The sequence below is a fragment of the Solanum verrucosum genome, unplaced genomic scaffold, assembly GCF_900185275.1.
Source record: "Solanum verrucosum unplaced genomic scaffold, falcon-dt-bn FXZP01000125.1, whole genome shotgun sequence".
Lineage (NCBI taxonomy): Eukaryota > Viridiplantae > Streptophyta > Magnoliopsida > Solanales > Solanaceae > Solanum > Solanum verrucosum.
In genome coordinates, this window is record NW_026019923.1 from 121795 (window position 1) to 135344 (window position 13550).

At 32.1% G+C, this 13550-nt stretch overlaps 1 protein-coding gene across 1 annotated transcript; it reads right to left on the reverse strand.

The window, feature by feature from the left end:
• Nucleotides 1-2113: 2113 nt before the first annotated feature.
• On the reverse strand, nucleotides 2114-7818 carry LOC125823717 (probable E3 ubiquitin-protein ligase LOG2). The gene is made up of 3 exons (XM_049503091.1): nucleotides 6936-7818; nucleotides 3483-3981; nucleotides 2114-2537 (listed from the first exon to the last, which is right to left on the reverse strand). Exons 1-3 carry the CDS (start codon nucleotides 7406-7408, stop codon nucleotides 2418-2420), a joined length of 1092 nt encoding a protein of 363 aa, XP_049359048.1. The 5' UTR covers nucleotides 7409-7818; the 3' UTR covers nucleotides 2114-2417.
• Nucleotides 7819-13550: the final 5732 nt, after the last annotated feature.

Sequence of the window (13550 nt, forward strand, 5' to 3'; positions counted from 1 at the left end):
TTTTTGTATATGAAAAATATAGAATCTGATAATTTTATGGTTAGAATAAATGTACACCACAATAACATAAATAATTTTTTACAATCTACTTGTCTGAGATCCAATGTTTAGCACTTTTCGTTATTGTTACTTTGTTACTCTAACAAAATTTATAGAAGGATAAAAATAAATTTGAAACAACAACAAAATACTATTGTTGACCCTTTTAAAAATTCATTCTTCATCAAACTATTGCTCTGAAGGCCTTTCTAAATGCTTCATCAATGAAACTTTACGACTTTTTCAGAAATATGTACGTATAATTGTTGCATTATGAAAGTACAAGTAGATCAAATGTTGGATTCTAGACTCATGTTAAAGAAATATTTCGAACATGAAAAGAAATAAAAATGGGTCTAACCTAGATAACTCAAATACTCAACAATGACTTGGGACATGAAGGCCAACAAATCTATGTTAATAGACATATATTTTGTAGCTTAAGATATTACTTTTATTTATAGTAGGTTTTCTTTCATATTCTTCAAACTAAGCTTGCCGAAAATAGTCATTACTCACACCAAAAATATTTAAAAGAGTCGAATGAGAAGGAAAAAAGAAAAACATTAAAAGGACGAAAGTTTTGTCCAAGTGAGATCATATACATACCAAACGAAAAATAGTCAATACAATTTTAAGTGGACAACAAAACAGCGAGAAAAACATACATTAAATGGAGTAAACTATTAGATATCGAATGATGATAACAATCATTCTAACCAGAAAACTTCCTATATTTTGAAATAGCATACCTCAAAAAATTGACCAACACTTCAATCAACTTTCAATCCTTAAAGTACTTATAATACCCATTGATAAAATTTAGTAAAAATAGATAACTTACAATATAAAATCCAAAAAATATGGGCATGCAAAGTTATTAACTCTCAAATGATTTTTTAATGAATAAAATTATCATCCTTGTATGTGAAGGAATGACGTTGTTGATGAAGAAATTAGAGATTTGTAAGAGATTTTTTTATTGTACCTTCAACACTTCCAGTAGAGAAAACTTGTCTGAATACTCAATTAATGTTTGTTAATCTGCACTAACAAATACTTGTAACAATAACATTGCAGAAACATAAACATAAACAACAAATTTTAAAGCATATACTCAAAAACAACAATTAATAATATAAGCATAAATTAATCACTGTAAAAAGCATATCAGTGCATTGATACAAAAATAATGGTGTCAGTGAGCCACTCAATAGGAGCAAAGTACACAAATATTTAACTGTCCAGAAGAAGAAGAAGTTCAGAATTTTTGTTGTTCTTAAATAAGAGAAAATTTCTCTATTTATAGACAACAAATGATAGTGTGAACAAATGTTTATTGTGCCTTATCGGAAAGGTCACAACTCTTTGGGAAAAATTACAACTCTTCGAAAAAGTTACAACCCTTCAAAAAGGTCACAACCTTTCATAAAAGTCACAACTTTTCATAACACTTCAGAAAGGTCATAACCTTTCGTAAAAGTCACAACTTTCATAAAAGTCACAATTTTTCATAAATGTCGCAACTTTTCATAAAAGTCGCAACTTTTCGTAAAAGTCATAACTTTTCATGAAAGAGAAATGCTAGTTTTGGAAATAAAATAAATTAAAAGGGGATAAAAATACCAAGTTTCAATGAATCCAGTATCAGGAGACCAAATGTGCCTCTGATCACTAAACATAGTTGTTGCACTCCTACTAGACCAAAGCTCAATAGAGTTCGAGATGGTAGTGTGAACGCAACCTTGCTCCTACCTTATGAAAGTAAAGAAACGGTTTCAAATAGACCCTGAGCTCAAAAAAAGTGTTATTAAAGCAGGTTTAAAAGGAAAATATTGACAACAAAATGGAAAGATACACAAAACAAAACTTGAGAATTAATTATAGCCGAACCTCTCTGTAATAACATTATTTGTTCAAACTTTTTTTGGCTGCTATATCGTAATGTTGTCATAGAGAGTATATAGTATAAACCAACATAAAAAAAAATAGGTTCCGACATAAACTTGGCTATTACAATGAAATGATGTTATAGAGCATGGCTAACTATAGAAGCCAAATGTAGATCAGAGGATTGACCAAGCAAACAGTATATTTACTAGGTATAGTTAACAACTTTTTTTGAAAAATGCAGGGAATTCAAAAACACTCAAAAGAAAATGTAAAAAAAAAAAAAAGGGGGGGGGGGGCTCAACTCAACAGCAAGTCTTTATGATCCATTTGTAGGACTGGAATCCCACTTGCAAACTATTACTAAGAGACTTTCTGCTGTTGGATTATTCTACTCTAGGGGGATGGATAGAGAAGGAAAACCAAAAGGTCAAGTAAGAGAACACTGATATTTATACAAGAGTGGATTCTGGCAACTCTTCCTATTTTTACTCTTCGGCTGCACCTTCGCTGACCTTGATCTCCAAGAGGCGTTCAACTGGCTGTCGACAGATAGGACAGCGATTCGTCTGGAACCTCAAAACCTTCGCGCATCCGCTACACATGCACTGCATCAAGAAAGATACTCAATTATGTGATGTTACATTATACTAGAGTTTTGTTAACTAAGAGAAATGCAGGATCTAATCCCTCCATGAAAAATAAGAAATTCAGCATATTTTGATCAATTCAAGGTGAAAAATGTGGTGGTTGCTTCCTCGGAGGGAAGTTGAGCAAAAATATCTCAATTCAAGATAACACGTGGTAGCTCCTTTAGGAACTTTTTAACATTTGAAAATTGGTTAATCAGTAAAGAAAGTACTTGAAGTTCCGCCCAATAGAGAGACACAAGCCCTAACCTAGAAGCAGGTATCTTATATATGGCTTGTTTGATTAATAAATGCCTGTGGTGAAATGCAGGATAAAATGAAGCCTGCTTAACAATATCAGTTCTACCGACATCTTAAATCACTCAGCCAGTGGCAAGAGAAAGTGTGAGGTGTGCTACGGAGAGGTCACGAAGCAACCAAGAGGGAAAACGGTAAACTTTAGGGGTGTGGTCGGTAGGAAGGAAATTGCTTGAATATCATCTAGACAAATAATATGGGAGATGGGGGTGGGCGTAAGGGTGTTGAGGCTACAAGGATGGGGGTGAAGATGGTGTGTGTTAGAGGGTGGTGAGGACACCATCAATGTGGAACAGCAGCTCTGGAACTTTCACTAAGGAAGCCATTTTCTTAAGTTTTAAGAAACTTGTTTTCCTAGATAAAATATTTTTCAAAAGTTTAACCAATCGAGAACGAAAAATTGGAAAACAATTTTCCCTCCATACTGAACACACCCTAGGAAGACTTAAAAGTGTCAGGAGGAATTGTTTTCAGATTCTATTAGCAAAACTGTTAACTGCAGGATGCATAAACTATATACTATATATAATCATGACATTGCAGGTGTTTCGGAACATATTGAGACCAAAACTCAACATAAATTAGTAACAAAGGGCAGAATCATACCATGTGACGACATGGAAGTACAGTAGTATCCCGAGGTTCAGAGAGGCATATCACACATTCTTTTCCAGGATCATTTCCATCGAAGTCGCTTTCAACTGAATTACCAATCCCAAAAATCTCTTGCAATTCATACCTCATGCCATTGACCCAGAGGATCTGCTTCACCACCCTAACATGGTACTCACCTTTGTCCTTTCCGAAAACTGCTTGAGTTATCTGTGAATTAGTGGATCCTGATGCTGCACTTCCATCCTCTGATTCACTTGGGTTATCTAATGTTGCCTCCGCCTTGACTGCAAGTGGGTAGACATCTGCCTCACTATCTTTAGACAATTCTGCCTCTTCAAACATTGAAAAATCAATGCCAGTTCCAGGCGGCTGCCTAAATTTCTGAGCTAAACCTTTTTGAAACTCAAAAGTTACTGGTGGAAGCAAGCTTTCCTTCATGGGAGTCAAACAGCAATCCTCACCTTCTTTTGCAAAGAAAATGACAGTCATGCTGCAAGAGAAAAAAGATCAAGAAACACTTTGGATTAGCTCCCGTTGAAAGCACCTAAATTTCACTTGAAGAGTCAACAATATATTGCCAAGTGCCAAGCAATAACAAGCAACTGCAATTTTCATAAACAAACAAGCACAAAGCAACTACTTGATAATTCTTATGTGTGTGACCTAGAAGCTGCAAGCATATCAGAGCTCGTTCTTAGTAATTACTACTCCCTCCGATTCAATTTGTTTGTCTTACTTTCCTTTTTAGTCCGTTTCAAAAAAAAAAAATGCCTCGTTCCTTTTTTTACGACTCGATAATTTCAACTTTCCACACGGCATGTTTAAAAACACAAAGATTCAAAAGTCTTCTTACTTTCTTACCTTTGTACAAAGTCAAAACTAGACAAACAAATTGAAACGGAGGGAGTATCTCACAGATGACAAAACTTATTCCTTTAATAAATCCAACAGTCATCAACATTGTACATGCTACTCTTAAGAGTCAGCAACAGATGACTGAAGACTGAGAAGTGAACACAGATTCCATACGACCAACAAAGAAGAAGCAACCACCATGATTATATTTTTTTCCCTGGAAATCACAACCACCTCCATTGATCCCTGGTTATTGTACCATCTGCAAGCACATCAGATCTCAACCTTCGGGAATTACCGCCTCAATTTTCAGTATAAAACACCATTGTGGAACTTCTAGACATGCGAGATAATATATGATGTATTCATTCTAAGAAGTAATTGATCTAGTATATTACTATCATTTTAGAAAACTAAAAATCTAGTTGATTATCAAATTACTTGCATATCCAAGTCTCAGATGATACTATATTTTTTCTTCTAAATGTGTGTCTCAACATGAGATTCAATGGATCATTTTCTTCTTTACAACAAGGGGATAGCTGTAAGGAGAGCACTGCACACATCAACTGCCTCTTTGAGGTTTGACGCTGCTACACAATGATGCAGGATATGCTGACAAAACAATTCTTACCATCTCCCATCCGTTTTCATAAAAAAAGAAAGCAATAATTTGTATTAAGACCAAAGTTATTGGTTGCTATTTAGTACATACCAAGAGATTTCAACATCAGCGCTTAAACAAGAGACCACTTCCAATTTTTGTAGACGAGTAATTATTAATTAGACCCAAAGGCTTATTCAACTGACCCAAAGTAGTGCTAAACAGTGGCGGAACTAGGATTACTGGATTTTCGCTAAGAAGATTCAAAATATATATAAAAAAAGATGAAGAAGCCAAGGAGATTCAACGTATACAAATAAAAGATTGACCTATCTACGTTTTGGAATTTTACAAAGGGGTGTCAATTGACTTCCCTTGAACAAAGATGACTCTGCCACTGGTGCTAAGACACGCTCTACAGGATCCTCAAAGTTAGCAGCAGAAACCTCTCATTTGTTTTTTCTAAAATAGACACATTTATCTACTCATCCAAGCTTGTAAAGAGATTGCAGGACTGGTAACAACAAAATGAAATTACATTAATGTCCAAGTTAAAATAAAATTTGCTGATCAAGTTTCCAATTTCTCTCTCAACAAGTATCCATCTGCAGTTATGATTCGGGAGGTTGTCAAAAGATTGTCTCACAGAAAGCAGGAGTACAAATTAATCCCTAGCAAACCAATATCAATAATCCTACTAGTGTCTATATGTGTTTCCAAAATTAATGAATGACTAAAAAGTTTAAAACTTTCTTGAACAAATAAATCTAGTACACCTCTCCCTCCGACACGTTTTTAAACAGACACTCACCCCAGTTGGAACATTCCAAGATGTTGGACACCACTCTATTGAAAATTTTATCATACAATACTATACATACTTCAAGAACTTAAATACACTTACCTATTCAAATATAAACTATAATATCATGTTTGATATATCAGATTGACTTCCAAATCCATTATTTAACTATTTTCCACAATACTAACATAGTACTAAAGTCAAGTTATAGTCTTTTACATAGACCCTGCAAGAAACAATCAAATTAAAGAACTTAATGAAAAGGTACCAAATTGAAACTCCCAAATATTGAATTTATTTCTTATATATCAAACTAACTTCCAAACCATTATAACAACATACCCAATGCGATCCAATAAGTGGGGTTTGAGGAGGGTGGGGTGTACGTAGACCTTACCTTTACCTTGGGAGCAGTGGCGGAGCCAGATTTTTCGATAAGGGGGTTCAAAATCTGAAGAAATAGACACACGAAGTAGTCGAAGGGGGTTCGACATCTACTATATATACCTAAAAAATTATTAACCATGTAAATATAATATAATTTTCGGCGGAAGGAGGTTCGGATGAACCCCTAATGATAAGGTGGCTCCGCCACTGCTTGGGAGAGGTAGAGAGGTTGTTTCCGATAATTTCTAAAACCATTATTTAACTTCTTTTTTCCACAGTACTAACATAGTACCAAAGTCAAGTTGAAGTTTTTAACTCTGACCCTGTAAGAAACCATCAAACTAAAGAATTCAAGGGAAAGGTACCAATTAAACCATTATTTAACTTATATTCCACAATACTAACATAATACCAGAGTCAAGTTGAAGTTTTTAACTCTGACCCTGTAAGAAACAATCAAATTAAAGTATTCAGATGGAAAAGTACCAAGTTGAAACTCGTTTATTTCAACTTTATGAACCAAGTACTAATAAACAACAACAACATACTCACTACTCACTGTAATCTCAACAAGCCGAGTCTGCGGTACACAGACCATACCCATACCTTGGGAGATAAAGAGGTTGTTCCGATAGACGCTCGGCTCATGAACAAGTACTAATACTACTACACATATTTGAATACACTTCAACTGAAACAGTCAAGACTCAAGCAGATACCGTATACTAACATCAAATTTGCATAAACTTCACCAAAAAACAAACAGCTAAAATGAAAAAAGGACAACTTTTTTTACCTCCCAGGAACTGTGGCATCAAAAGTGAAGGCCACAAGATACTTGCCAGGATTAGCTTCATCAGGCTCAATCCTTAGAGTCTCCTTCTTCAAGTTAACATCATTCCTTATTGTTACAGCTTTTTGATGCTCCACATATGGAGCTGGTGGAGGCATCATAGGTCCACAAGGGTACCGCCCGTTAACCCAATTAGCATGACCCGGGTCCATCCTATGGTGGTGATCATACGAAGCTGGTAACGGCACCGGCATCGCCGGCGGCGGAGGCGGATAGTAACCCGGGTATTGATAATACGGCGGAGCATTAGGGTTTGGGTATTGAGTAGTAGGATAAGGCGTCGCCGCCGCAAACACATACCTGTTCGCGTTTATCTCCGGCTGCGGCGGTTGTGGTTGTGGAGGCGGCGGTGGGTGGCTCCTCCGGCTACTACTCCGTCGCCGGCCGTTCACACCACTACTTCCCATATTACCCATTTTTAACAAAAAAAATCAAACTTTTCACCCCAAAACCAAAAAACCCAAATCAAGAATCGAAAATTCCCAAACTTTGAATCAAACCATTAATGAAAATAAACAAAATTTAAACACCCTTTTGCCCCTTTTCTTAAATTATGACCTGAAATGGTAGAAAAGTGAAGAAAAAACGAAATGGGGTTTTGAATAAACAGCACAGAAGAAGAGAAACTATGAGATTAAACAAGATATATATGTAAAAATTGAAGAGATGATTATGGAGGAAGTGGAAAAAGGAATCTTGATGATGATGATAATGGGGTTGGAGAGTAGGGTAGGGGGTGGAGTAGGGGGGTGGGGGATAATGGGAAATGGGTAAGAAGAGGATATTATGCGATTGCGTAAAGTTCCACCATCAACAGCATCAATTGAAGATTTTAAGGGGAAATTGGAACAGCTCTCTTTTTTTCTGCATACATATCTTCTCTTCTTTTTTTTTATTTGTGTTTGATATTTTTATTGATATTCGATTAAATTCGTATCTGTATCGAAAAGTTTACATTAAAAGATAAATGTTAATTAAGAAAAAGCCATATTCAAATTTAAGATCTAAATTAAAATTAGATTTGCATCAAAAAGTATAATAATAGAGGATAAATTATTCTCTAACAAAGACAAGTTATATTAGAAGAAACTCAAATTTGAGACCTTTAACTAAAAACGAAGAGTAGTCTCACCTATCTTCTCTTTTATCCTTTCTTTATTTTTTGAATTTGGAAATGCAATGATTTGATTAAGTAATGTTGTAATTGTTTAAGTTGCTTGTGCCTAATATATGCACTTATCTTCTCCTATTTCACAATTTTTTTTATAAATACACTATTCACTTTCACTTTTGTGTATTTCGGCTAATTTTATATAATAGATATGTCATTTTTTTTTATTAGTATAGATATCAAATGGTGTTTTAGCAAACGGGGAGGCAAGGTGAGGCATTTTATGTTTTATGGGATGAGGCATAAGTCATGTGGATAAAATATGTAAAAGCAAGGGAAAATGCATAAGTACCCCCCAGCCTATGCCTAAAATTCCGGAGACATACCTAACTTTTACTAAGGTTTTATTACCCCCCAAACTTATTTTATATATAATTTTCTACCCCTTTTCGGCCTACGTGGCACTATCTTGTGTGCTCAGCGCGTGTTGACAATTTCTTCAAGGATAGTGCCACGTAGGCCGAAAAGGGGTAGAAAATTAATTAAAAAATAAGTTTGGGGGAGTAATAGGACCTTAGTAAAGGTTAGGTATGTCTCAGGGATTTCGAGCATAGACTGGAAGGTACTTATGCATTTTCCCTAAAAGCAATAACAAACAATAAATAAAAGTTATATCATGAATATAATGTTATGAAATTTCTATTTTATCAATTTTAGGCATAATTATTTAAGAACATTATTTACGGTAGTGTGTCATTTTTTATAAGAATTGCTTTCTTTATTTATATAATTTGGTAAAAATCGCAACAAGATGAAAACATAATGGTATAAAGTATAAATAGTGTTACATAATAATAAAAATATATGATATATAGCAAAAATACTTTTAAAATAGAAAAAATCAAATATAACATTTGAGCCATACATTTTTATGTTCTGAGCCAATGCTTTGTCATTCGGGGTTTATGTTTTTAAGCTCGATGCTTATGCCTAAATTCTAGAAAGTATGCTCTATGGATCTAAGTCTTTCATTTGTGCTATTCTATGTGGATCTAAGTCTTTCATTTGTGCTATGCTCTATGGATCTAAGGCTTTCATTTGCACTCCAAAGTATTTTTAACATGCCTCGCTCCGAGACTCATCCCAAAAGCACTTTTAAAAATATTAATATCAAATAACTCTATCCAATTAAATTTGAACAAATATATATAAATCATTTATATTTTTGCTTTTGTTGACCATTGAATTTGAGAGCTCGTAATTCTCAACCAACTATTAATCATTTAGTTCCTCCTCTCCACAAATTTTAAGGGCATATATGTGACTATTTTCACTTATTAATCCATTAATTAGGTCAATTAGAGATTACAGTTAAATCAAGATATATTTGGATAAATTACTGAACGATAAGAGTATATATGAACTAAAGTATTGGCAAACACATATCTAGTCAATTTCAAATTAATGACATATTTGAACTTTTTTATTTATTTTTATTTTTTGCAGCTGTTTAGCATACTCAAATTTTTTTTAAATAGAAAAGATGCCACAATATAATCATAAATATATTAGCTAACCTTATGGAAAATTATGATATACTCTACTGTGGATGATGTTTAGTGGATAGAGTTAACCAACAAAAGGGGAAAGCAATGAATTTTTTCTCATTTTTTTTCTTTTAATATTTTTGGGAATAAAATACTTGGCTTACATGTTGAGTTTGTGCTCTAAAAGTAGCACTTGTGCTTAATATATATAAAGTTTTTTATAATGGGCAAAGATCTATATTCACCACCATCATTCACCATAATAGCACCAACAATTATAAAAAGTGGTGAATAATATTTTCTTATTTGGTCTTTAGGCCATTTCATAACTTGCATCCAAAAAAATATTTGATTCTCAAAATTAACCCATGTATTAATAAAGGAATAAGTTGATCTTGACCGAAATTAAATTAGGATGGTCTATAACCAACATAAGATTTAACTTTTTACACCTTTTTAGTCATTTTAAATTGATTTCATGCCTGCTAAATATAAGGTTCAAACTTACATGTCTGAAGTTTAACTCGTTTAACTTCAGATAATTTAGATGCAAACAACATCAATTATTTTTATTTGAAAATCAAGTTATATATGACTGAACTTCATTCATTTACGTATTATATAATTAAATATCAACTACATTTTCATGAAGTTCAGGACATATATAACTGAACTTCAACAAATTTTACTTGAAGTTCATTTAATTAAACTTCAGACAATATTTCATTATGAAATTTATGTCATATATGACTGAATTCACTTGATGTTAAATTTCAAAGTGGCATATGATACTTTCTCTCATTCGATCAGACAGTACTTACGGGCAACACAATAACTGAAAAGAAATACACCTTGACACCTTAAAAAAAAATTAAAAAAAATCCCCCCACCCACCCAAAAATAAAATAAAATTATTGACTATAAATAAATTACCCCATTAAATTACTTACTTTTTTCTTATAGGAATGAATTATTGACTATAAATAAATGAGAAAATGATCAAATGAGCTCCCAACCTATTACCGGATTTTCAACTACACACTTATACTTCACGGGGGTCCTATTACCCCCTAAACTATTTAAAAATGAAATTATTACCTCCTTAAAAAGTCACAACCACATTTAAGTTGATCATTAAAATTTACGCGTTTGACACATGTAACTTTTTATATTTTTTATTGACATTTCTTTCCTTTCTCTTTCTTCTTTATCTTGTACCTTTTTTATTGACATTTCTTTCCTTTCTCTTTCTTCTTTTTCTTTAAATCCCTGAACACATCAATGCCATTTTTTCTTTTTTTCTTCCCTTTTTAAATTCTTTTTTTATTAAATCTAAAATTATTATTAAATTTATGGTCATGGAATAGGTGCATAAATAATAAGATTTAATGTCAATTTAATTGACCTAAAAAATAAATTGTCCGTCAGAATCTTTTCCGATAAGGAATTTTTGAGAACTTTTTTTTTTTTTAGAGATTTCCATCATTATTAAGTTGTTTGAATGGATTTTGTTAACTGAAAAAGTTTGTTACAATAGCTTCAAAATGGTATTTCAATGGAGTTTTAATGACTATTAGTTGATTTTGAAAATTGGTGTAAAGTAATTTACTTAATAGTTTTTTATTATGGAGAGTGGGAAAGAGATTTCTATCTATGATTTGTGGTGGTGATTTTCAGATCGTGATGGTGAAATTTGATGGCTGACATGAATATTCTACTAAGTTGCTAAGAAGAAGAAAAGAAATTAGAGATGAGCTAGTTGTCTTGGATGAAATTTATCCAAGCTTTTTGTGTTATTTCCATGGCAAATCTATGATGATGGGAGTTATATAGCTAACAATTTTATAGGAGTTTCAAGTTTGGTGTGATTGAGGTTGGCTTCAACTATGTACCTCGATTTTCCGGCATCAATGCGGCGGCGTTGGACCATCGCTTGGAGCTCCGAGGAAGAAAGGAGCTTAGTTTACAAATTGTTCTGTAGCTTCTTTTTCTGTTTTGATTTTGTTTGTTTTAATTTTTCAATTACTTTGGGTGTTTTAATTTAACTTTCTTTTTAAAATTAAAAAAATAAAATGAAAACAATATTAAAAATAAAGCTTTAATATTTCTTTTTGGTCTTCACTCTCTCAAAGAGAGTGAAATACACTCACTTTGCCACGTAAGCATTTAGAGAGATAATAATTTCAATTTTAAATAGTTCAGAGGGATAATAGGACCCTCGTAAAGTATAAGTGTGTAGTTGAGAATCCGACAATAGGTTGGAAGCTCATTTAGCCATTTTCTCTAAATAAATTACCCCATAAAATTACTTACTTTTTTCTTATCGGAATCAGAATTTTCATCAAACAATAGCAATCACAAAATTAATATATGTATAACAATAATACCAAAGGAATATATATACCCCCTTGCACTTCAAAAGTTGGTAAGAGAAATTGATATATAGCTTGCCCCATTAATTCTAAATTAATAATATATAGACATAGTTCAAAGTTAATAATTTTAGATACTTTGGGATGATGGGGACCTTTATATACTCATTTTAGATATGTTCAAATATTATTAAATTGCTAATAAATCCCATCAATTTCCATATCAAAAAAGTATTCCTTTCTTCGTACTTATAATTTTTGGAGTTATTCTCTAAGAGAGCCTTGAAACAACGAAAAAAATAATTGTTAATACTTATTAAAATAGATTATCTACAAAAGTGAGATTCCTCAAACACTATTAATTATTTAACTTAAAATATTGTGTACATCAAATTATCTTTTTATTCTTTAATGAGGAAATTTTCATTTTTCAGTACTCAATCAATATATAAACAAACAAAATACTTCTAAGAGTAATTATTTCCTTCGTTCCATATTAGTTGATCACTTTCCATTTCACACGGTACTTAAGAAATCATTAATAAGAAGATAATTTTATTAATTCACCCCTTAAAAATTTCTTGAAAATTTTACAAACAAATATGAACACTTTCAAAAAGAATTAATTGCAAGGGTAATATAGAAAATTTTTAATCAATACTTTCTTGATTTAGTAAGGTGATCAACCAATATGAGATAACTATTTCTAGTATAATGATCAATTAATATGAGACAGAGACTCAGAGAGAGTATTTCAATATGTTGAAATATAGAGCACAACAAATCATTGTTCCATGTGTGTATAATTTTACTCACCTATCATGAGTTTGATTTGCACTCTAAAGTTATCTTTTTGAGGAAGACCGGAGAAAACCTTTATGTGCTAATAGGTTGCAATATATTTTGCAAATTATATTAATATTTTTACTAAAGTTAGAGTTATTATTTTTAATGCTAAATTCAAATCCGGTCTATAAATTTTAAATTTAATTAATTAACACAAATATCAATCTAACACACACCACATATGCTATTATTAATTTTCATTATACAATGAAAAATAAAAATTGTTAGAAAAATGTGTGATCTCTTTAAAGGATAAAGTTTTATTAGCATCAACTATTAATATAAAATCAAAACATTATATATGATTGCACTTGCAATTTTAATACTCAATAATAATTCATATGAATTATTTTTAAATTAAAAAAATATTCATTTTCAAATATTCGTGCAACGCTCGAGTACGTATACTAGTAGAGATAATGTGTAGAATAGTTTTAGGTAACCACTTTAAATTTAAATTTAAAAAGTAACTACTTTGCCCTTTTTTTTAAAATAGTTACGTGAGTTGGTTACTTATTTTGAAAAAACACATTTAAAATAAATTTTTTATTTTTTAAAAACTAAAGCATATATATCTTCATTTAACAGATTTTTTTAATGTGCGGGTAGTTTTGCTATTTATTTATTTATATATATATATAAGAGGGAACAAACACACACGTCTTGATTGACATGTGCGCTT

Coding starts and splice junctions, on each gene's coding strand:
- LOC125823717 (XM_049503091.1), bottom strand. CDS start 7,408: ATGGGTAATATGGGAAGTAGTGGTGTGAACGGCCGGCGACGGAGTAGT. Junction 3,982..6,935: donor GATGCCACAGTTCCTGGGAG/GTAAAAAAAGTT, acceptor TTTCTCTTGCAG/CATGACTGTCATTTTCTTTG. Junction 2,538..3,482: donor TACTTCCATGTCGTCACATG/GTATGATTCTGC, acceptor TTCTTGATGCAG/TGCATGTGTAGCGGATGCGC.